The following is a 26,362-nucleotide window of genomic DNA, read 5'->3' on the forward strand; positions in this document are numbered from 1 at the left end:
ATGTGATGATAACAAATGTCAGTTACAATAGGGCACTGTACTAAACACTGTCTTGAGAAGGATTGGCTATAGGTACTGTTCCAGAAGATGATTGAACTAATGGGTCAGAAATGTTAAACTACATTAAGAACATGTTAGGCGTACTGCTGTAATTTATGCTCTTGTCTTGATGTGGACCGGGCGAGTTGGCCGTGCTCGTAGAGGCGCGCGGCTGTGAGCTTGCATCCGGGAGATAGTAGGTTCGAATCCCACTATCGGCAGCCCTGAAGATGGTTTTCCGTGGTTTCCCATTTTCACACCAGGCAAATGCTGGGGCTGTACCTTAATTAAGGCCACGGCCGCTTCCTTCCAACTCCTAGGCCTTTCCTATCCCATCGTCGCCATAAGACCTATCTGTGTCGGTGCGACGTAAAGCCCCTAGCAAAAAAAAAAAAAAATGTCTTGATGTATTTTGCAGTTCACTTTTCATAAAACACTTAGTACTGATTAAACGTTTACATTAATTATGTAACCTTAGGTTACATATGCCTACTGAAACCATTCAAATCATAGTTACCAAAATATTCTGGTTGCAAAGTCATGAAATTAAAATCCCTTTCAATACCTACCACATACAGCAAAATTTAACAGTGCACTTCATGACAGTCCTTTGTCTAATTTTGGGACTCTCCGATTTAGCTCATGTTTACCACTAACCCATGCACCAGTGCTACCTGGGCTATGTTCTCTACCTCCGTCCTATCTTCTCATATCTTCCACAGCCCTGTACCCTTAGTCCAAAAATTGAACCTCTTTGCTGGTCCTGGAGAATAACAGAGTGTTGATGATAAAATCATTGCTGCATGTGCGAATATACAGAGTTAATTAAAGGAATAAGCCCTTGATAAGCCATTACACTATGAGTTATCTATTTCCAGGGGATTCACTGGACCACTGAACATATAGAACACATCACATCTGTTCAGTGTATTAGAAACTATTAAAACATGTAGCCCTGTATTAACATAAAGTACTGTATGTGAGCAGTTCCAAAAAATTCATTTGATTAAACCCATTTTAGTGGTTAAGGACACATACTTCCTCACTGAAAACCATATACACTCAAATGCACACAATTTGGCCACTAGCTTAAATTGAAGAATCCGCCACATTAGAGACCCACCTGTCAGGGTAAACTTGCACAGTACTGGCCACAAAATGGGAACATACATAGTATCTGGCTTAGAGCCTCCGTGGCTCAGGTGGCAGCGCGCCGGCATCCCACGACTGGGTTTCGGCACCATGGCAGAACCAGCTTTCATCGGAAAACACAACGGACCTCCACTCCATCTTCCAAAGAGCTCTTGCTTGACACCACTGAAGTCGCAGATAGCAGTGGTTTGGGGTAAGTGGAATGCACTCCACAGGGCATCTGGCTTGGAGCTCTCCTTCAAGTAACCAATTTCAAACAGTTTATCACATCACTGTGGTGCTAACTGCCTCTCAAATTGCTGCTGCAGACGCAGTCTGCTGCGGCACAGCCATACACCAAATACAGTCGTCCTCCCTCTTGGTGGTGCCATGGGAGCCTGATCTTCTTGCGAGCATACTCTCTTGTGACCACTGCTGCCAGCACGCATTCACAGTGGAGACATTCTTGCCAGTCGTTCTTCATTAGCACGGAAGGAAAATCCACCTTCACATAGCCCTATTATACGGCCTTGTTCAACCGCAATGAGCTGTTGATACTGGCCTCTTCATCATCATAAAGGCATTCTTGATCCACTCACAGTCACTCTGTCCAATCTCACAGGTAGCTAATACTCTCTCACAGTACAGCCCGTATTTAAAGCAAACCTGATGTGCAATGTCATGGGGTCACTACTAGTGCCACGCTAATGCGATTTGCAGGAAATTTGAATCAGCATCATCTTTCAGATGTATAAACATGCCTACCAATGTTCGTTAATCTAGCACAACCCCTTCTTGGTGTTTGGATATTTTTTCCACCGTTGTATGTATGCTTCCATTTCGTGGACAGTACTATGCAGGTTTATCTAGATTGGTGGGTCTCTAATGTGGCAGATTCTTCAATTTTAGCTAGTTGGCAGTCAAATTTTGTGTGGTTGACTGTGCATGGATATTTGTAATGTTTTTGATAACCTCTGATACTGATGTATGTTATAGTTATTATACTGACTCTAGGATGAAAAAATATGTGCCAAGTCTTGAAAGAAGGTGACGTTTCAGCATTTGCTTCAAGTAGCCATAGGACATTGCTTTTGATTAGGATTGGACCACTTAACTTTGGTTGCAAGTCATGGTGTGTATCTGAAGGTGCACAGCTACAGAGGCAGAATGATTATTAATTCTGTATTAATTCTATTTTATAAATCATGATCTACCACTGGCAAAATTTCCTGGTTCAATGAGAGCGACATCGACACCAAAGCGACGCATCTCAAAACGAAGTGAATCAGAGAGTGCTTCTATACTATACTTGGTAATACTGTACAGCGTGAAGTTCAGGGAGCATTGACGTCCAGACACACTTCCCACGTTTACTATTCTTCCTGAAAAATATAGGAAAATTAACAATTAGAGAACAGCAAAATTAAATGTTGAATAATGTCGTATTATGGATGAAATTATAAAATTTAATATTAGAATTTGCCAGGTAGTTTACCTTTGGTTTGTCGAACAAGGGGCAAGAAAGCTTTGATGATGCGTAATGTGCCCCACACATTCACATTCATGACTGATTTAGCTGTGTCAATTGAACACCACTCCACATGGCCAAATGTAAATATTCCAGCATTATTTACCACACCCCACAATCCTGAAATAGAAGAGGTGGTAAAAGTTTCAGTCAGAAATATGTTGAACTAAACCTGAACTTGGATTTTTTTGCACTAAATATCCTGGATATTGGATAAATTTAAAGTTTTGTATCATCAATCATGAAACTCTCATTTCATCAACTATATTTTTACATAGTTAATGGAGAATTGTCAATTTACCTGTAGGAGATAAACGTATGTTTACATGCCTTATGATTAAATTTTCAGGAGAATTGTTTGATTATTGGCATAGTTTCTGAATATATACTTAGTCTTAATGTTCTTAAAACCAAAGGAAAATATGCAGTTCACTGTGGTACATATTTTTCTGTAAATGATCTACATAAATAATTTATGCAAATAGTCTTAAAATAACAATTGGCCAATGTTTATCACAGATCTGCACAATAATAACTGGGAAGTAGTTAGAATGACATATGTATCCATCTTAAAATATTTGAATACTGGGCGAGTTGGCTGTGTGGTTAGGATCACGCAGATATTAGTTTGCATCCGGGAGATAGTGGGTTCGAGCCCCACTGTCGGCTGCCCTGAAGATGGTTTTCCGTGCTTTTCCATTTTCACACCAGGCAAATGCTGGGGCTGTACCTTAATTAACACGTTCACTGCGTATTAGCAGAGCGTGACATACCCGCCAACCTGAGCAAAATATTTGTGTGGGACTCTTTAAAAGTTGTAATTATCAAAGTTTTGTACGATGGTAGGACGAATTCTATCGAACTCGTGGACTTATTCCACTCACGCGCCTGGTGCGTGACCTGCATGGTGGTTGAAATCGAGAAGTAATACTGGTCACCAGACGGATCACGGGCATCGGTAGATTACTGTGCATTATTTACCTCGGATAGCAAACAAATGCATAAAGTATGTTACAGACATAATTATATTCATATTTACACTTCTCTATTACAAAATTTGACAAACAAAAATGAAATACTTTGGCTAATTGGGTAGGTCTCGTGATGTTGAAGGAACCACATTGTCGGCCACCAGAAAACAATATTTCAAAAATGATAATATAAGAATCACGACGCAGTCAAAAACTATTACTGCACGTTCTTTCAAGTTACTTATAAATGTGATGAGGAATAGATGGCAATTAGAAGTTCTTTCGTTTTATACACATATATGATGCAAGAATAAACGACAATTACAAGTTCAGTTATTTTACTGAACATATTGCAGTAGTGGAATTTATTTATTTCAAAAGTGGAACCACTCGTAATTCTTCTGAAGAATAAATAAACAGAAAATGCAGTGTCTTAGCCCGCATTGAAGTGGTCTTGCTGCTCAAACATTCCATAAATGAATGATGACGTATGACGACAACTCTGGAGAGGAAATACGCGGGAAATGGAATACGCATGCACAAATATAGCTACGGATGAATCTGCTAGTACACTGGACTTCCACGATGTGCGGGATGACCATTAGAGTCTTTCTTACCATGCGGGAAACCTGTGATTTAGCAACCGTCCCATGACGCGCAAGGCGCGTGCTCCGCACCTGCTTATAAAGTAGCGTCATGCCCCCAGCGCGTGATCCGCATTGAACGTGTTAAGGCCACTGCCACTTTCTTCCCACTCCTAAGCTTTTCCTATCCCATCGTCGCCATAAGACCTATTTGTGGTGGTGCGACATAAAAAAAATTGAAGATCCTTAAACATGAATAAACCTGTCCTTTATGTTATAAGTAGACCACGTACCCAACAGAATGTTGGCAGAACTAAGGAAGGAAATTGATTTTTAAAAATATTGATATATACTTCTTTCTTCTTCTTCTTTTATGACCACGTATGATCACTTTAGTCAGTCCGTCGTTCAGGTCTCTTTGAAGGGATTGTTCGGGCTTTGTGGTCCTCCCAGTACTTCTTCAGATGCTCCGATCTTCGTGCCCTTTCCTCAGTTGAAAATATGCGTGTTGTTGGTTTGTTTTGTATAAGGGTAAAGCAGAGGTTTGTATTCTTGAGTTTTGTATTCAATTTTATCTTATTTGTGGTGTCTTCTGTTGTAAGTCCTATTTCCTTCAGATCCTCTCTTACTTCTCTGATCCATTTACATTCTGTTGTGGTATTTTTTGAGACGAGATTGTGTTGTACTAGTTGTTTCAGAAGTCTCGAATCCTGCATCCTCATGACATGTCCAAAGAATCCCAGTCTCCTCTTACGCATAGTATCTGTAATGGGTTCTAGCTCTTTCTACACGACTTTGTTAGGTATTAACCGCCACTGTCCATCTTTCTGGTATTTTTTGTTGATGCAGGTTCTTTTAATCCTCCTTTCAATTTTCTGAAGTCTGTCAGTCTTTGATTGTTTATTCAGGTAAAAAAGTGTTTCTCCTGCATATGTAGCTTCCGGTTTTATAACTGTGTTGTAGTGTTTTATTTTTGCATTTATTGGTAGACATTTCTTTTTGTAGTTATTACATGTTAATTTTTGTGCTTTAGCTAATCTATTTGTTCTTGTTTGAATTGAGATTTTTTCATTTAGGTTATGTGTTATTACTTCTCCAAGATATTTAAATTGAGTTACTATTTTGATTTTATTACCATTTATGGTAACTTCTTTTAGTTGTGTTGATTTTTGGGGCATAATTTCTGTTTTTTTCAAATGATATTTTGAAGCCAATTTTATTTGCAATGTTTTTGCTTCTTTTATATCCACTGCTAGTAATGCTAAATCTTCAGCGAAACCCAGGCAATTTGTTTTGATTTTTAGGCCAATCTTTATTTTGGGGGTACATTTCCTAAACCATTCCCTCATTACCATTTCTAGAGCACAATTAAATAATAGTGGTGAGAGCCCATCTCCCTGCTGTAGTCCAGTTTTAATTTCAAATGTCTCTGATGTTTCACCCCTAAACTTCACTTTTGATTTGGTGTTAGTGAGAGTCAATTTTATCATGTTTATTAATTTGGGGTGTAGTCCAAGGTGTCTTAAAATTTTAAACAGAGATTCTCTATACTTCTTTATTATACACTTGTATGCATTTCAGCATTCAGTCTGCAAGCCTCTCTGAAGGGTTTACTACAGTAAATGTCTCTACAATCCTCTATTTGTAACAAGCTCTGTGGCCTTATTTATTTCCATACCTCTTATCTTTAAATCATTAGAAACTAAGCCTATCCATTGTCGTCTTGATCTCTCTCTACTTTTCTTGCCCTCCGTGACCGAGTCCATTATTCATCCTAGGTAACCTATCCTCATCAATTTGCCTTGCATGACCCCACCCCCGAAGCTGGTTTATGCGTGCTACTTCATTCATAGAGTTCATTCCTAATTTAGCCTTTATCTCCTCATTCCAAGTACCCTCCTGTGATTGTTACTTCTAACGTATGAATAAGATATCCTGAGCCAACCCATCTTTCACTCCCATACAGCAAAGTTGGTCTGAAAACAGACCGATATAAAGACACTTTCGTTCGGGAGCTGATATACTTACGATATACTGTTGATAGCAACTGCAAGCTTACTGCATTAACTTGCTGCACTTTGATTCAATTTCATGTACTATCACCCTGGGAGAATGCACATTCTAAATACAGTGCAGTCTCTCTAGTCCAACACATACAGAACTGGGCCTTGTCGGATTATAGAGATTTGTCAGATTGCTGGATGTTCAATGAATGAGTTATTCAATAAATTAAACACATTTTAAGGATGTTATATTTGGTTAACATCCTTAAATTGTGTTTAATTTATTGAAAAAAACTTTAACAATAATGCGTACTGCTAAAAGTGCATATTACCGAGCTCGATAGCTGCAGTCGCTTAAGTGCGGCCAGTATCCAGTATTCGGGAGATAGGTTCGAACCCCACTGTCTGCAGCCCTGAAAATGGTTTTCCGTGGTTTCCCATTTTCACACCAGGCAAATGCTGGGGCTGTACCTTAATTAAGGCCACGGCCGCTTCCTTCCCACTCCCAGCCCTTCCCTGTCCCATCGTCGCCATAAGACCTATCTGTGTCGGCGCGATGTAAAGCACAAAAAGAAAAAAAGTGCATATTAAAGGAAAAACAATGCTGATTTTATAAAGACATATTACATGAAAAGGACATTTTACTCATGAACAAAAATTTATAACCATGGTTATTTAAAGTGCATTAAAGTCCATCTTCTACAGTATATCAATAGGCCCATCCTGGAAAATATATATATATTTTTTGCTTTTGTTTTTCTTTTAAGTAGATTTTAGGATTTTCTCTGACAATTAAAATGTCACGTGACCGGGACTCATTGTGTTAGACTACTGGATGTATTGGACTGGTGAAGTGTCAGACTACAGAGACTCTACTGTATATGAAATGATCCATCTGTTCCAGTTTTGTATTCCTGACCCATCATTCACTTCTCTTAGGTTTATCTCCTACTGATATCACTTTAGTCTTGAAAGTGCTAATTTTCAGATCATACTCACTGCACCTATTTTCACATTCCAAGATATTAGATATTAGTCTTTCAGCACAGTCTGCTGTTAAGACCAAGTTGTCTGCAAAAGCCAAACTGCTTACTACATTTCCACCTAACTGAATCCCTCCTTGCCTCTGTATACCTCTTAGTAGATCCATGTATACTATGAACAATAAAGGTGAAGATTACAGCTTTGTCTAACCACTTGTTAAATCTGAATCAATTACTCACAATTTGAATAAGAAAACGACTTCATTGATTAAAAGAGTGTATGAAAGAACATCGAGCACAATGCACACCACAGCCATCTTGCACAAAACAAGATAGATAGTAGACCTCAATCAGTTCCAAAGAGGAAGTGACAATAAATCTAATACATCGAGATACAATACTTTCCTCTGCAAAATTAAAAAATATCACAATAAAGCAATTGAATTACATGACTTACAATCTAGCATGAAAGTACAATTTCCTAAAAGAATAATTAGTCTTAACTAATACCAAAACAGAGTCTTGAATAAGCAAACAACCATTTGTCATATTAATTACCATGTATTTTTGTGAATCCTTGCCCAATTCACATTGTTGATACGCATCCTGGAGATCTAACTTTGAGAAATACCATGCTCCCCCAAATTTTGCATAAATGTGGTCAATGCAGGATAGAGGATAATTTGTGTTCTCTGAATGAGGGTTAAGTATTATTTTAAAATCCCTAGCTATGCGGACTGACCGGTCCGGCCTTACTATTGGTAATATAGGCGTAGCCCAAGAACAAGTCTGAACAGGGTTAAGAATTTTAAGATTCAGTCTCACATTCTACCTTCTCTTTCAACACTAAAGGTAAAGTGCGGGATTTACAAAACACTAGGGCAACATTTTCCTTAACATGTAAAGTAAGTTTGCCTTTATTGTATGTTCCTAAACTACCATCAAAAAGTGAAGGGTAACCTTTCAAAATTGATTTAAGATCATCATCCTTACAATCTATCTTACCAAAAATGCATTCCGTATGGTTCAGAAACATATTTTTACTGGATAAACTAAGATTCTACTGTTGAAACCCTAGCCTACCAATGAGCTGGGAACCTTCACTCTCAGCAATTAAAAATTTCATAGTATAAACACAATTGTCATATATTACATCAGCTGTTATTTTCCCTGATGGCTTAATAATATGACCAATATAATCTGCAAATATGGTTCTACAATCGTTAACTGGTACCTGATCCTTAAAATATTTTAAATTACAATCTTTAGAAATTATATTATACAGCCCGTGGCAATTTCAGATATTACCTGTGCATTACTAACAGTTAACTCAATACAAAATGGTTCTACTTTCCTAGAAAATAATAACTTTGATATATTTATTTCAAGGTTTTTACTTATTTGGCCATTTAGGCAAATTACAAAACCAAAAAGCTCAAATCACTTAAAATTAAAATCATGAACATTGACAAATCAATTACATTTAATAAGAAATGTCTAGAATTAAAGCTCGTTCCTAAGTACATACCCATAAAAGCTAAACCCACAACAACTTCGGCTAAAATATCAACATCTCAATCACAGTTACTATGGATCAGAAACAAAATCAAATTCGCGTACATAAAGAAACAGGAAATCAATAAACAAATTCTACGCATCCATTTAAAGCTAAGCAACTTCTGGCACCACACACAATGGACGTCCTACTCCAACTTTTTACACAATTACATTAAAAAGGAAGCAATCCGGAAACGGAAGGTCATTGACAATAAAATATGTAACCTAATGATTAAACAGAAAAATCCAGAAAACACTAAGCACAACAAACTCACGAATTTTCACCCTAGATTAATTAACAGATCAGACATTACCTTTTCAAAGAATGAAATAAATCTGCTAGAGAAAGGTCTCAAATTCAACTGCCAGGAACGACATAATGAAAACAACATAAAACAGCTCATCACTAGAAATTGCTTGCGACAAAATACCCTCTCCACAAAGAGAAATAATAAAAAACGTAGCCGCCAACGAAGCCCTAAAAATAATCGCACATGAAAATTCCACCAAACAACCGATTTACGCCACTCAATACTCAGCATTGAAAACAGTTAAGAACAAAATTAAAAACGACAACCTTATCATCACGAAAGCGGATAAAGGTAACACAACAGTCATAGTGAAGACGAATACATAGAAAAAACAATAGAATTTATCAACAACAACGGTATTCAAGAATTGCAACGCGACCCTACAAATAAATTTCAAAACCAAATAAAGCAAGCTATCAAGGAAACAGACTTCATTTTCACAAAACAAGAAAAAGAAAGCCTCACCATCAAAAATCCTAAACTCCCCACACTAAGAGCCCTGCCCAAAATACACAAAGAGAACCTAATTCTAAAAGAGAAAATTTCACTTAAAGGAGACAGATCAATTAAAAACAACCTAGAACTAATTAAAGAACTAAATAAACTTAAAATGACAGAGAGCACACGTATGATATCCTTTCACATCACTAACATGTACACCAACATACCAATAGATGAATCCATTAAAATTATCGAAAACCTTCTTAAAGAAAACACCTCTCTACAAGAAATCAAAGAAATTATTAACCTTCTTAGAACAACAATACACCAAAATTGCATTGCATTCAACGACAAAATCTATTGCCAATAAAGAAGGGTTGGCCATGGGCTCACCGTTATCAGGTATAATAGCAAACATTTTTCTGAATAACTTCGAAAACACCTTCTTAATGGGCCAGCTTTCAAAAGGTATATCTTACATTGGAGCAGATACGTGGATGACATCATATGCATATATAACAATGACATCACTAATGCACACCAGTTATTAAACACTCTAAATTCATTACACAAATCCATCAGCTTCACAATGGAGCCAGAAAATAACAAGAACATAAACTATTTAGACATCACAATCAACAGGAATAATGACAACCTATCTTACAAAGTATACAGAAAGCCCACTCAGACGTCGCACACTGTTGACAACAACTTGAACCACCCACTCCAGCTCTGTCCGCCGATCACTCAGGCTGCTCAAGGTTCCTCAACCCATATTGAAGTGGGAATTAATTCTTTGGATCTTACCAAGTTCATGTTTACATTTATTTTCCGGAACCAAACTACTGAACACACATAGTGTCAACTTCATATGACAATAAACCTTACAGCATAATTTAACAGTTTTAGAAAACTAAAGTTATATATAAGCTGGACAAACCGCCATGGGTATACAACAACGGAGTCATCATTTTAACGGATTTTAAAACGGAATGCAACTTCATCTACCATATTTTATTTTATATTCATCTGTGCAAATGTTATAGTGTGTTTTTAAAGTTGTTTTAAAGTCATATTTCATATTCATCCATGCAGATATTATAGTGTGTGTAAAGTTGTTTTAGGGTTTTACTGTGTTTGCCCGATTTGACTTTGTGGCTGATGATGGCACATATCTGGTGCCGAAACTAGTACCTCATTTGAACGATATGTGATTCTTTCTCATTAATAAATATCTTTGTATTGAATAGGAGGAACCTTCTTAATTTTTAAATATTGAACCACCCATACACACACAAAATAGCAGGACTGAATACAATGATACAGAGAGCTATTTCCATACCAATGAGCGCAACGGATTTCAATGAAGAGATGCAAATCATTAAACAAATCGCGAAAGGAAAAACAACCATCCTCTAGGCACAGTAGATAAACTTTTAAATAAACATAAGAAAAGTCGCCAGGAAAGCACCACACATGACAAAGAAAACTACGTGGTTCTCAACTATGTTTACAATAACACATACAAAGTAGCTAACATTTTCAAGAAACAAGGTTTAAAAGTAGCCTTTCGAATGAATAACACACTACAGATCAGCAGGTGCAACCTAAACAAAAAGGACCCTTTCTCAAAGTCAGGAGTATATGAATTCAAGTGCCAAGAACCTAACTGCAACGCCGCATATATAGGTCAAACAAAACGTAATTTCCATACAAGATACAAACAACATAAAAACGTCATCAGATATAATCGGCATTCAGCCTTCGGGAAGCACACATACAACTGTTCACACCATTTCACAGACATCAACACTGATCTAAAAATTTTACACTTCGAAAATAAAAGTAAATCTTTGAATATAAAAGAAGCAATAGAAATTTATGTCGCAAAAAATGCTAATGAAAATAACCTGAATGAGCATATACATTTAAATAATTCTCCCTATTCGCTCTACTCACATAATATCTGACAACACCTACTCATTAAATTGCTTTTATAATAATAATAATAATAATAATAATAATAATAATAATAATAATAATAATAATAATAATAATACCGTTCCTTACTTTATTCACCTAAATTATTAATTTGCATTCATCCATATTACATAAAAGTACATTTAACATGAAGTAGGTTAATAACCTCTCTCCCCTCTCCAATGTTGATGGAAGGTTCCACAGCGCTCCAGCCGCTCCACCCGCTCCACCCGCTCCACCCGCTCCACCCGCTCCACCCGCTCCACCCGCTCCACCCGCTCCACCCGCTCCACCCGCTCCACCCGCTCCACCCGCTCCACCCTACTTCTCCCTCCCCTCTCCACTGTACAGTATACTCGATTTAATCATCCAATAGGCGAGATCCACATTGCTCTGCAAGGCCCCTCCCATTCTTGCCCTCCCCTCTCCACGCGCAGTGTGCCTCACCAAAAACTTTCCATGACCACAGTTCTGAAATAGTGTTTGGTGACAACGGATTTAACATCGGCAGTCTAGATAAGTACGTAAGTTTTCATTATATAAATACTTGTATATAATTTTATTTTGCCATTACTGTTTCATGTTATCAGGGGCTGCCTGGCTGAGGTGGTAAAGGCGTGCTCGGATCGCCCGGAAGGACGTCGGTTCTAATCCCCATCAGGAAGTCGTAAAATTTAAGAAACGAGATTTCCACTTCCGGAGGTGCATATGGCCCTGAGGTTCACTCAGCCTACACCAAAAATGAGTACCAGGTTAATTCCTGGAGGCAAAGGCGGCCAGGTGTAGAGCTAACCACTCTACCCCATCACGTGCGGCGATTAACAATGGTGGAAGCCTTTACCTTCCACTCCTCCAAGGGCGTTCTTGGCCTGTACGGAGGTGACTTTGTCTTTTTTTGTTTCATGTTATCACTAAACTCTCTATCATTGACATGTTTACACTACGTAAACAATACTGTACATATATAAGCTTGTTTTTAAGTGATTTGATAGAATCTGAGGATGTTCTTGTAGAACGAAACATGTCATTCTTTGTATGTTAGTGTGTATTTTACAAGTATGTTTATAGTGTTATAATTTACATTGTATTTGCTGTGTGTTTGACAGACTGAAAAGCCTTTGTTACATTTAACTAAGTCAACACTGGGAAACATGGCTTCATTCTTAACATATTTAATTCAAGGGTCGTATTCCTAATGTTCTCAATAATGTCACAAAGTGTCAGATATCGACACCTTGTCATCCTGACTTACATCTTTTGCTTCTTCAAAATATTTCATAGAAGATTTACTATGACAAATAGGAGCAATATGCCCTATAGCGTTACACTTAAAACACTTTGCATTCTTGTGCCAAAAATCCGTGCTTTCATGATCATTTAAACCACAATGACTGCATTTAGGAAAGTTATTTACCTTTTGTTTGGGTTTTGCACCTCCCTCTTTCCTATTCTTAAAGAAAGATAGTTGATCTAACCTGGGCTCTGTCTTCATTGAAAAATGGGCCTGTTGCTTTTCAGAAGTTAAAATGACACATGCAGCTAACCTCCTTTGGTGGTATGTCTGAATAGGGCTACTTCACCTTGGAATCAGGGCACGAGTTTTGTCCGGCTCCATGGCTAAATTGTTAGCATGCTTACTTTTGATCCAAGGAGCCCCAGGTTTGAATCCCTGCAGCCCTCCTGCAATTCTTAAATCATTGGCAGTATTGGGAATCGAACCCGGGCCTCTGATGACAGCAGCTAGTAGCACTAACAATTACGCTACATAGGCAGATGTTGCACAGTTGCACTTGATCTTAAAGCAGTAATCACTATCAGCAAATAAAAACCTTATATTTTCAGTTATGAAATAGCTTTAATTGATTAGGAGTATGTTCAAACTGTTTTAGAGTTGTACTGTTTACAAATCAATGGGTTAAGTGGAAAGAAAACGTCAAAGCGGCCTGCTGCAGTGGTGGATGGTGGAAATCATCTCTTAAAACCGAAGTTCTAGCCACTTTACATCAAACTCCGTGCACCACATGAGGGTCTATCAGAATCCTCTAACAGTCTCCTAATTCCAAACCAGCCCCGTCCTCCTCAGTTCCACATGCTGCCCAAGATATACAAGGCCAACACTCTAGGATGCCCATTGTTTCCAGCCAAGTTTCTTTCACGGAACCCATTTTGGCATTTGTTGACCACCATCTTCAACCCTTCATAGTTCCCTTCACTCTTACATTCATGACACCAGTCATTTTCATGAATGTCTGACCTCTCTTTCCAAACCCCTCCCCTCAAACTGTCTTCTGGTTTCTATTGATGTCAATTTGCTTTTCACCAACACCCCTCACACAGACAGACTCAAGGGCCATCGAGTCCTTCTTGAACACACGCCATCCCAGTGCCCACCCTCACACTTCCTTCCTCATCTACCTCGCACAATATATCCTAACCAACAATTTTGTCAGTTTCAAGGGGTAATTATCCACCAGATTTGTGGCACCACTATGGGAACCAGGATGGCTCCATCTTATGCCAACCTCTTCATGGGAAAACTCAAGAAATACTTCATCGCAAACTCAACCTCTCCAGCCCCTAGTCTGGTGAAAGTTCATTGATGATATCTTTCTCCTGTGGTACCATGAAGCAGGCCTACTTGGCTCATTCCTACACCACCTCAACTTAAATTACAGTGTCCATTTCACCTGGCAGATCTCCCTGACATCTCTCACTTTCCTTGACGTCTGCAGGATGGCAGAAATGACACCTCCATTCACATCAAACCCATCAAGTATCAGCTGTACCTCTATTAAAACAGTTTTCACACGTATCGCACTACATGATCTTTACCATTCAGCCTGGCCATCTGGGGCAAACGGATTTGTTCTACCCCTAAAGCCAAGGCCTCCTGCAACAACAACCTGAGGAGAGCGTTTACTGCTAGGGGTTACCCTAAACATTTGGTTGACTGCCAGACCGCCCGGGCCATGAACTCTGTTCCCAGACTTCCTATGCAACCTAACCCCTTTATTACCACATATCATCTGGGTCTACACAAAATAGCCCAAAACACTTTTTAAAACAAGCATTCTATCTTCTCTCATCCTCACCCCACACCCAGGATCTTCTTTGAAGAAGCTCCACAGTTCTCTTCAGGCACCCACTTAACCTCAAAAGCATTCTAACTCATTATGAACCATACCAAACTGTATCCCCTTCTGGCTCTTTTCCCTGTGAACACAGCCACTGTAAGACCTGCCATTTACATACATCAAGCACCACTTTTACCAGCAGCATCATCAACAAGTCTTACCCTATACAATATCATCGTGACTGTACCTCATCCAGTAATATCTACCAGCTGCAGTGCAAATTCTACCCAACTTTCTACATTGGCCTAAATAGCAATACACTAGCTAAATATATTTACGGCCACCACAGTACCTGCAAAACCCCCAACATAGATCTTTCTGTCCCCATTCACTTCAGGCACTATCAAACTATGTTTGATAAATGTTTCACAATAAAGTCCTCAAACATATACTCCCTACTTCCCACCCTCTCTCCCTTAGAGATTTTGAAGTGGTGCTCAAGTCCAGGGAAGCACCTGGCTGTTCGTTTTTTCCATTCTCTTGTCTGTTTGTTCTCCACCGGGAGAGTTGGCCATGCAGTTAGGCGCGCGCAACTGTGAGCTTGCGTCTGGGAGATAGTAGGTTCAAGTCCCACTGTTGGCAACCCTGAAGATGGTTTTCCTTGTTTTCCCATTTTCACACCAGGCAGATGCTGGGGTTGTACCTTAATTAAGGCCACAGCTCCTTCCTTCCCACTCCTAGGCCTTTCCTATCCTGTCATCACCATAAGACCTATCTGTGTCGGTGCAATGTAAAACAAATCATTAAAAAATGAAGTTTGTACCCCACTCCCGATACAGCGTCTACTTTTACAGGTCATTATCCTCATGGTTGTTCCCTATTGAATGATGTTATTCACAGCAACTATAATAAGAAGTATTTCTTGTCCATCTATTCAACACAAATCACCTTTATTGGTGTTTACACTTTCATATAATTAATTCTTCTAAGGGACATGTTTCGCTCATATAAAAGCATCTTCAGGCCTAATTTTTTAAAATCTTAAAATGATGTTTCTGAAAAGTCGTAAACATATTAAAAATACTATAGTCAAAATTAAAATTACGGTAGTCTAAAAATAAAATTGCATTACATCTAAAAAACAACATTAAAGCACTTCTAAAAACGTGATAACATAAACAATTAAAATGATCACAATGTCAGTTTAAAACCTTGTCTGAAACTATTACTGAATATTCGTCTTAAAAAGAATTACTACTGTGGTGGCTGTATATATATTTAGCTAGTGTACTGCTATTTAAGCCAATGTAGAAAGTTGGGCAGAGTTCGCACTGAAGCTGGTAGATATTACTGGATGAAGTACAGCCATGATGATATTGTATAGGGTAAGACTTGTTGGTGGAAAAACAATTACTACTGTTTTTAAGACGAAGATTCAATAATAGTGTCAGACAAGGTTTTAAATTGACATTGTGATAATTTTAATTGTTTATGTTATCACGTTTTTAGAAGTGCTTTAATGTTGTTTTTTAGGTGTAATGTAATTTGGTCTTTAGACTACTGTAATTTTAATTTTGACTACAGTCTTTTTAATATGTTTATGACTGTTCAGGAACATCATTTTAAGATTTAAAAAAATTAAGGCTGAAGATGCTCTTTATATGGGCAAAAGATGTCCCTTAGAAGAATTAATTATAAAGATGATTTGTATTGAATAGGTGGACAAGAAATACTTCTTATTATAATTGCTGTGAACAGCGTCTACCTGCCAACAATGACCACCATCATTCTATCCTGCAATGAATAAGGCTGCAGCTGAAAATTTTGGACCCATGTTTTTCTTTTATGTGTACTCCACCCCCCCCCCCCCACGACACTTAACGCCCTTGAAAGGGCCTTGGCCTGCCCAGCGACCACTGCTCAGCCCGAAGGCCTGCATATTACAAGGGGCCGTGTGGTCAGCACAACGCATCCTCTCAGCCATTATTCTAGGATTTCGAGACTGGGGCCGCCATCTCACAATCAGATAGCTCCTCAATTCTAATCACAAAGGCTGAGTGGACCTCGAACCAGCCCTCAGGTTGAGAGAGAAATCCCTGACCTGGCCGGGAATCGAACCCGGGGCCTCCGGGCAAGAGGCAGGCACGCTACCCCTACACCACGGGGGTCGGCATGCGTACTCTATCCATGTGATTTTACATGGTAAGTCGCTGCTGTCCATCTGTTTCCGAGACATATATATATATTTCACTCCTGCTAGCTTTCTTACCCCATATGTTCAGTTTGACACCACCGAGGGGGGCCTTTATGGTGCCAGTACTGGTGTCGCTTAATTGCGCTCCTCTGCTGGCCTGTTTTGGAAAATAAGTATAAGAATAATAAGTTTACAATTGTTGATAGTAATAATAATTATTATTATTAGTGAAATTAATTATCTGTATCGTGATTTTCGGTTAAGTGAGAGTAGGGTGATGAACGAAACATTGCGCTTTTTGTGGGCCATGGCTGTATTAGGTGTAATATAATTATTTCTAAATTGTTTCGAACCAGCGACAAGGGCCGAGCCTGGTTGGTGACCCATCCAAACTCTGACCATGCCCGATGTTGCTTAACTGTATCGGGCCCTGTCGCTGGATTGTTTTACCGGAATACACGCATTTTAATCGTGTATTCGGGTGTGTCGTGTTGGTGACACAGTTTAAATTTTAGAAATAACAGCATTTATAATTGCAGCTTTTGTGAAATTCCCGCCTCAGATTCCGGTTGTTTCCAGTGGTTCGTTTAAGGTGGAAATGATTTCTGTTTCGTGATGTTGTATTTGATTAATTGAGGTTATGACTGTGGTAGGATGTGCTTTTGCTGTTTTAGGAGGAAGTGAGGAGTTTTCGTGGTTCTTACGCTGGACTTGGTGGGGTTGGTAGCTTGGTGGGGGCAGTTGCTTTGTGGTATCATGGCGTTGCGGGGGTGGGCGCTGGGAGTGGCCTGGTTTGGGTCGAGATTAGGTTTAGAAGTAATAGCTGGAGCAGGGTGGTTGCGTCTGAGGTGAGTGGGGTGGGGGAAGTAGTGATAGGTCCTGGGTTCGGTTGTGTGGGTGGTGGGATTGGTAGGCTGAGTAGCGGGGGTGGTTGTGTGGTTGAATGTAAGTGTTGGGATTGTCTGTAATGTGCTTTTATTGTGCTCTTAATGAATGGACAGCCGGGAAACGAGGCGGCATGACTGCCTTGGCAGTTGGCACACATCGCCTGGCCCCGTGGCACCTTACAATCTGTGTGGCGGTGAGGACCACCACACCTATTGCATCAGGTGGATTTAGAGCAGGAACTTGCTACATAGTTCAATTCCAGGCAATAAGTAAGTAAACTCGTGTCCTCATCCCGAGGTGGTGCAGCTCTTTTCAGGCACACCCCCATTGGAGGTGAGCTGCATGTACCATTTCAACCACATACCAGCCCTCCTGCCATTCTTAAATTTCTGGCAGTACCGGGAATCGAACTCGGGCCCCCGAGGACGGCAGCTAATAACACTAACCGTTACGCTACGTAGGCAGACATTCCAGGCAATTAAAGCACTGTGTGATGAGGGATGAGTGTGAGGGAGTCTGGGTTCGGTAGTGAGGTGGTGCTGTGTGAGCAGGTTTTTTACGTCTGCTCTTTGTTTGTGTGTGGGTGTCTGTGAGGGATGGCTGGGGGTTGGTTTGAGCTTCTGCGGATTGGGTAAGTGGTGATGGTTCTGGGTCGGTTTGGACTGTTGCAGATTTGACAGGCGTAGGTAGCGGAAGAGTGGGGGGTGGGTGGGGGAGGGGTTTCTAGTGGTTTAGTTTGGATCATTTTGGTCTTTGTTTTTGGGATCGGTTTCTGTTTATCTGTTTGGATGGTTCTGGAGTGGGTTGGAGGTTGGGGGTCAGTTAGGGTGCTGATGTCATGTGTTTCTGGATAAGATGCGGGGGTGAAATTAGGATTGGATGAACAATAATAATAATGTTATTTGTTTTACGTCCCACTAACTACTCTTTTACGGTTTTCGGAGACGCCGAGGTGCCGGAATTTAGTCCCGCAAGAGTTCTTTTACGTGCCAGTAAATCTACCGACACGAGGCTGACGTATTTGAGCACCTTCAAATACCACCGGACTGAGCCAGGATCGAACCTGCCAAGTTGGGGTCAGAAGGCCAGCGCCTTAACCGTCTGAGCCACTCAGCCCGGCGATTGGATGAACAGTGGAGGGGGTTGATCATAATGGGTTGCAGGAGTCCTGCATTCTGGATAGTTTCCATGATGATAGAAGTGAATTTGTTCTTGATAGGCGTGATTAGGAGTAGGTTATTGTGAGTTTCTTCATCAACTGCGATGAGATCTTCTAGGATGGGTTGGATTGACTGTAGTATGGCTTTTCTGGCAAGTGGGACTGGTCCGGATGTTTGAAGTGGTATTATTAGGACGTCATATTTTTCTGAGGTAGGGAATGGGGAGTCAGAACGGACGTAGTGAAACGGGGTTTCATAATCTTCTTCTGTGTGGGGAGGTTCTGATCTGCAGCTGGTAGGTGATTTCCAGGACCAGTTACTGTAATCGAAACTGGAGTCGGTACTCATGATGGATATGGGAAGGACTGGGGTCCTGGCTACTCGGTCCACCAGGATTATCCCGACATAGGGTTAGGAGCTGTGGTTGGTTGGGGTCAGGGGTGCTGTGAAGCACTGGAAACGGTCAAACTCTTACGAGGACTGACGTCTAACTTGGCGCACTCAGTGGGTACCAGTCGTGTCAGGTTTAGTCTTAATCGGATCACGCCGAGACAAGACACGATCTGATAACCACACTGAACACTAGACAAATTTGCTTTGTTTGCCCACACAATGGTAAGGCAGGCTGGCTGATATGGCTGCTGGTCTTGGTCCTGCCCTCTGATTGGCTGGCACGCTGAGCAGAGGCTCGAGGTGTCTCTTGGCGGTGGCGCGCTGGCTTCTGTCGGGATGCTGGCTCGCTCGGTGTACGGTTCTTGGTCCTGCTCTCTGATTGGCTGGCAGGCTGAACGGGGCTTGGGATGTCGCTTGGTGGCTGGTGAGCTGGCTGATGCAGGGTGCTTGCTTGATGGCCATGCTGGGCTCTCCGTGACATGCTACCTGTGAGCGCTTGAGCTGAAAATTTTGGACCCATGTTTTTCTTTTATGTGTTCTCTAACCCCCCTCCCCCCCATGACACTTAACGCCCTTGAAAGGGCCTTGCCCTGCCCAGCGACCACGGCTCAGCCCGAAGGCCTGCATATTACGAGGGGTCGTGTGGTCAGCACGACGCATCCTCTCGGCCATTATTCTAGGGTTTCGAGACCGGGGCCGCCATCTCACCATCAGATAGCTCCTCAATTCTAATCACATAGGCTGAGTGGACCTCGAACCAGCCCTCAGGTTGAGAGAGAAATCCCTGACCTGGCCGGGAATCGAACCCGGGGTCTCCGGGTAAGAGGCAGGCATGCTACCTCTACACCACGGGGGCCGGCATGTGTACTCTATCCATGAGATTTTACATGGTAAGTCACTGCTGTCCATCTTTTTCCGAGACATATATATATATTTCGCTCCTGCTAGCTTTCTTACCTGAGCATTAGTGTTAAAGATATAATTTGTAAATATTGAATTAATATGGAACAAAATAAGTAACAAAGGTTTTAAAAAACTACTTGAAGAAGTGGACATTCTTGGACTCGTAGAAACTTGGATTGACTATAAGAAAGACCTGAAGATAGATGGATATATATGGAATGGCGCCAAGCTGGATCATGGAGACCAAATAGAGGAAGAACATTGGGTGGAATTTTGGTGATAATTAAAGAGAGTATAGAGGAAAGGATACATCTCTAGAATCTAATTTAAGGGAATTCATTTGGAGCGACGGGAGAATGAAATATGTGTAGGTTTTCTGTACAATTCACATCAGATCTTGCTGTTTGGCAAGGAAATTTTTGGAGAATTTATCAGCAGAAATTAGGCAAATGAGAAGTACATAACAAACATTATCCTTATGGCCAATCTTAACACAAGGGTAAGGGACAGGAAACCAATTTACGGTCAGGATAAGGATGAGATAATAGTACTTAACAGAAATAGTTGGGATACATAATGTAACAGAAATGGGGAATACTACTAGATTTATGTGTGGTGGAGTAGCTTTGCATTTTGAATGGCTGATGATCAAGAGATGAGAGTGGAAAATGAAATGAAATAGCGTATGTCTTTTAGCGCCGGGAGTGTCCAAGGACATGTTTGGCTCACCAGGTGCAGGTGTTTCGATTTGACGTCCTTAGGCAACCTGCACATCATGATGAGGATGAAATGATGATGAAGACGGCACATACACCCAGCCCCCGTGCCAGAGAAATTAACCAATGATGGTTAAAATTTCCGACCCTGCCGGGAATCGAACCCGGGACCCCTGTGACCAAAGGCCAGCACACTAACCATTTAGCCATGGAGGCGGACATGAGAGTGGGATGTTAACCTGTATGGTAGAAAATGGGAGCAATATGATTGACCTAGTTGTACACTAGTGTCCAAAAGTTAAGCATAAGTTACGAGTAAGCAGGGCAACAGGAAATAGACCGCAAATTGCACGACATATGCACCTGCCAACCTTACGTGTTTGCTCTGTATAGGAAAGGAATGTTCCCTGCTTTGACTAGCGGCGTAACCGCAAGGTAAACACAGCCAGTGCCTGCGCCCCATATTCAGTCAGTCATGTTTGCCCTATTATAGTGTGTGGAGTGTAGCCTCGTGGTGAACGTGACAACATAATGGCACAACGACACCATTTGGACCACCTGGAAGCAGGCCAGACACAGACCAAAGTCGCCGTATCCTTGAATGTGCCACAAAGTGTCATTTCCAGGCTTTGGAGACGGTTTCGAGACACAGGAGATGTTAGTCGTAGGCCAGTACCAGGTCGACCAAGGGTAACCACCCCACAGCAGGACCGATATCTGGCCCTAACTGCCCAACAAAATCAGAGTGCGCCTTCAAGACAATTATTACAAGTGATGAAAATCATTTTTCGTCCATATTGAAAGTTTCATAAACTGTATATAGGATAATATCTTTTGTTTATTTCCACCTATTCAATACATTACAAGATGTTGGTATTTATGTTAAAACATTTTTCAGATGAGACATGTTTCGCCTCCTACTGTGAGGCATCTTCAGTCATTATCAAAAAACATTATTTTACCAGGCATCTGGTTAAAGATATTCTAAAATGTGTTTGATGATCATAAGAGAGATAAGTTTTACATTTGTTATAAACATGTTCATGAAGTACCGTAACTAAAAATCTAATATAGTGATAAAAACATATGTAGTTCTTTGTTGAATAGGACTTCGTTCAATTGTACTATAGTAAAAAAGGTGGCTTGAGGCCGTAGTCATTAACAGATATCTAATACATAGTGGAAGGCATAAAATATCAGTTCTATGAGAATATACATTACATTCAAATGATACTAAAAACTGGTGGATTCATAGGTAGTACATATAAAATGTTCAATGAAATAACTAAAGATCTAATATAGTGACAAAGACATATGTAGTTCTTTGTTGAATAGAACGTCGTATGATTGTACGGCTTAGAGCCGTAGTCATTAATAGATGTCTAATACATAGTGAACTGATTTCATATGCCTTCCACTATGTATTAGACATCTATTAATGACTACGGCTTTAAGCCGTACAATCATACGACGTTCTATTCAACAAAGAACTACATATGTCTTTGTCACTATATTAGATCTTTAGTTATTTCATTGAACATTTTATATGTACTACCTATGAATCTACCAGTTTTTAGTATCATTTGAATGTAATGTATATTCTCATAGAACTGATATTTTATGCCTTCCACTATGTATTAGACATCTATTAATGACTACGGCCTCAAGCCACCTTTTTTACTATAGTACAATTGAACGAAGTCCTATTCAACAAAGAACTACATATGTTTTTATCACTATATTAGATTTTTAGTTACGGTACTTCATGAACATGTTTATAACAAATGTAAATCTTATCTCTCTTATAATCATCAAACACATTTTAGAATATCTTTAACCAGATGCCTGGTAAAATAATAAGGTTTTTTGATAATGACTGAAGATGCCTCACAGTAGGAGGTGAAACATGTCTCATCTGAAAAATGTTTTAACATAAATACCAACATCTTGTAATGTATTGAATAGGTGGAAATAAACAAAAGATATTATCCTATATACAGTTTTTGCAAGACAATTGTCGGCGGAACTTGCAGCCATCTCAGGGGTTGCTGTTTCTCGGCAGAACAGCTCAGAAAAGCAGGGCTGTTTGCCCGACATCCAGCAGTGTGCGTCCGGCTCACTCCAGCACAGAGACATTTACTGCGGAGCCGTCAACATCGAAACTGGATCATGAATGAATGGAGGCTTGTGCTCTTCACAGATGAATCCCGCTTCAGTTTGGAGAACGATTCCCGTCGCACATTAATCTGGAGAGAACCAGGTAGCCGATACAACCACAGGAACATCATGTAACAGGACCAGTATAGTGGTGGTGGCATAGTGGTGTGGGGTGGCATCATGTTGAATGGCCGTACGGACCTGCACATCTTCATGGGTGATCCGAGGAACACTGTTAATGCTCGGAGATACAGGTATGAGGTACTGAGACCACATGTTCGACTCTTCAGAGGCGCAGTTGGTGCAGACTTCCTCTTAATGGATGACAATACTCAACCGCATTGCGCTGCTCTGGTGTATGAATTTCTGGCAAGGGAAGACATTCATCGCGTGGACTGGTCAGTGAGGTCTGCGGATCTGAATCCTACAGAACATGCCTGGGATGCATTGGGGAGGCGAATTGCATCCCGTCAGCCTCCACCAAGGACCCTCCAAGACCTTCGCATTGCCCTGTCGGAGGAATGGGATCGACTGCCACAAGAGCTCTTGGACCATCTGATAGAGAGCATGCCATATCGCTGCAAAGCATGTTTGGCCATTAGGGGTAACCATACACCTTATTAACAGCATATTTTTTTGTGGAAGACATTGCCAAGTTTTGTTAGTTGTTGTGAAAGGTGTACCTTAGCTATTAAAACCTTTCTGACACTGTTTTTTTGGACAAGTTGTGTGACATATGGTGTGTGAGTCAACTTCCGTTTGTTCAGCAATCCGTCTGACATTCAGGCAGTATGGCCTCGTTTAGTGATTATGCTTAACTTCTGGACACTAGTGTATGTTCTAGGGATAGTCTGTAAGTTGTTAAAGAGATATCAATCAGGGATTGGGTCGAGGCAGATCATGTGCCAATAACTATAAAAATAGTGAGCCAGGATATAAGAGTAGGGAAGATGGTATTCAACAGCTTAAAGTAGAGGAAAATACCTAAATATTGTTGGCGAGCAGAATTTCGGGAGTACTTCAGTGGGGAGGATTGTAAGGTTTGGAAAATAGGTATCAAAAAATTGATAGAAGAGAAGAAAGTTGAAGAATTTTATCTCAAAAGAGTATATATGAATACTTTTAAAAAGTATAGAATATTTAGGGATTATGATGTCAGGAAATAGAAAATGGGCTGAACACATCAAGAGGGAAAAAATTACTGATGTAACAGCACTAGCTATTGTAAGAATCATAGATAACAGAATGCCTAATATTTATTTTTGGATGCAAAAAAAGTATTTAATGCTGTAATCAAGTATAAAATTTTACACGGGTTACAGGGAAAGAAATTGCAATGTTTGATTCACTTACTAGTAGATTTATTAAAATTATTACAGATTTAACAAGTTATGCAGCTAATAGTGGTGTAAGATTACACTTTACAGTTATTAGTATAAAGATGGACATATTTATGAAAATAATGAAATGTTGGTGTAGGTTAAAAAGAGGAGGAGGAGGAGGAGGTGGAGGAGCAAGAAGAAAAAATCTAGATGTAGCCCACGGGACCAAATGAGGTATCAGGAAGGTAGTGAGCAGGTAATATAAAGCAGAAAAACAAATGCTGAGAGCAGAAGGTAGAAACAGGAGAACTCTGGAAGAATTCTGAATATGTATCCAGGCATGAAAATAAAAAGTGTTAAATTGACAAATAGGGAACAAGGCAGCTGATGGGAGTTTATAAAAATAAGGCATTTAAAGAAGTTGAGAAAGAAAATATATATTCATTATGTAATCAAGAGATAGGAAATGCATATGAAAATATATATTCATTTTGTAATCAAGAGATAGGAAATGCATATTTGTTTAGACATTGTGAAAGTACAAGGGCATTAAGGGTAAGGTGTCGGTACTTAGAAACAGAAGGGAATTGGAAAGAAGGGTTAAGGGAAAGACACCAGTTTGGAAGACCGAGAAAAAGGTGAAGGGATCAGATTTGGAAGGAAATTAGAGAAGCTGGATTGGATGTGGCGGAATTAATGGAGCAGGAAAAGTGGAAGGACAGAAAGGAGTGGAGGAGGCTTGTTAACCACACCCGGGCGACTGGAATGGGACATTGATGATGATGATTATGATGATGACTTAGAAAGAGAAAAGAGAAATAAATTAGAAGAGATTCTGAATATCTCACAATTGTTAAAATCATAAGCAAGAAATGAGGAAGTCAGAGAAACTACTAAAATTATTAATATTTGTAAAAAGCTTGTAGGGTAAACAAATGATGGAATGGTACATGTAATTGATGCTGTGAATAATTTGTGACTTAACCTTGGCAAGTAACAATTTGAAAACAGTGACATCAGCAAGAGTACTTGCGGTTAATACAACAGAGTGATGGTTATACTATACATACAAAACTGCATACTCATTATGGGATGACCACGTCTTAAATTCTAACCAAGGGTCAGCTCCACAAACGAACTTTGCAACTTTTCAACTTTAAACTTTGCACTTTTCAATTATTGCAAAGTGCAAAGTCTTTCTGTTCCACCATTATCTAGGTATTACTTTTCAATTTCTTCACAAAGTGAAAAGTCTTTGGGTAATACTCCATGATTTCAATGTTTTATTTTTTATGGTGAAGATGATATAATTGTGTTACCAGTAGTTTTAAAGTTTTGATTTTTGATAATGGGAAAGAAGGATAATTACAAGAAGCTGGCTGTGCTAGCAGTTGTCAAGAAGAAACGGGACATCCTTTTTGGCAACTTTAAAAATAATATTGAGAGAATGATGCCCATGTCTATCAACATAAACCTCTTCGTGCTCAGTAGGAGCATAAAAATTAACGAGAATACCGTCAACACATCCACACACAGACGGAAAGCCACCTTTCATTGGAGATTATTTTGCTATATTATGTGGATTATCAGCCCAACATAATATGTTAGGAAATGTTACATTTAAGATAGCATCTACGGCTTTAGTAACAGTTCTGCAAATAGTTGATTTTGATGTCCCATCATTGCTGCTACACCTTGCAGCTGGGCAGAATTTCCTCACCAATGTAAGCATATAAGAATCTGTTCTTTTTCCAAAAGGGATTGAGTTCTTATTGCTGCAGGTTTCAATAAATGACCAACCATTTAAAGATTATAGTCCACTTGTATTGGGGTAACACGAAAACACTCGTGAAATTCCGTCGAAGTTAGGTTATGAAAATTAATACTGTCTTTGTACATTCTCATGTTGGATTCTTGATCACTATCTTCACTTGATGATAATAAAAACTCTCATCGTAACATGTTTGTAACACTAAATGAATTATACGCCAAGAAAGTTGTGTAGCTACTTGTTAATTAACAGCTGA

The 26,362-nt window shown here is 39.8% G+C and overlaps 1 protein-coding gene across 1 annotated transcript in view; it reads right to left on the bottom strand.

Moving 5' to 3' along the window:
• Nucleotides 1-26,362, bottom strand: part of LOC136863271 (D-beta-hydroxybutyrate dehydrogenase, mitochondrial) — an 81,057-nt gene that overhangs the window by 24,169 nt on the left and 30,526 nt on the right. Inside the window, exons 5-6 of the mRNA XM_067139655.2 lie at nt 2,666-2,818; nt 2,385-2,552 (exon numbers count right to left, since the gene is read on the bottom strand). Coding sequence (XP_066995756.2) covers nt 2,385-2,552; nt 2,666-2,818 — 321 coding nt within the window. The remainder of the gene's footprint in view (nt 1-2,384; nt 2,553-2,665; nt 2,819-26,362) is intronic.

The sequence above is a fragment of the Anabrus simplex genome, chromosome 2, assembly GCF_040414725.1.
Source record: "Anabrus simplex isolate iqAnaSimp1 chromosome 2, ASM4041472v1, whole genome shotgun sequence".
NCBI classification, from domain to species: Eukaryota; Metazoa; Arthropoda; class Insecta; order Orthoptera; family Tettigoniidae; genus Anabrus; species Anabrus simplex.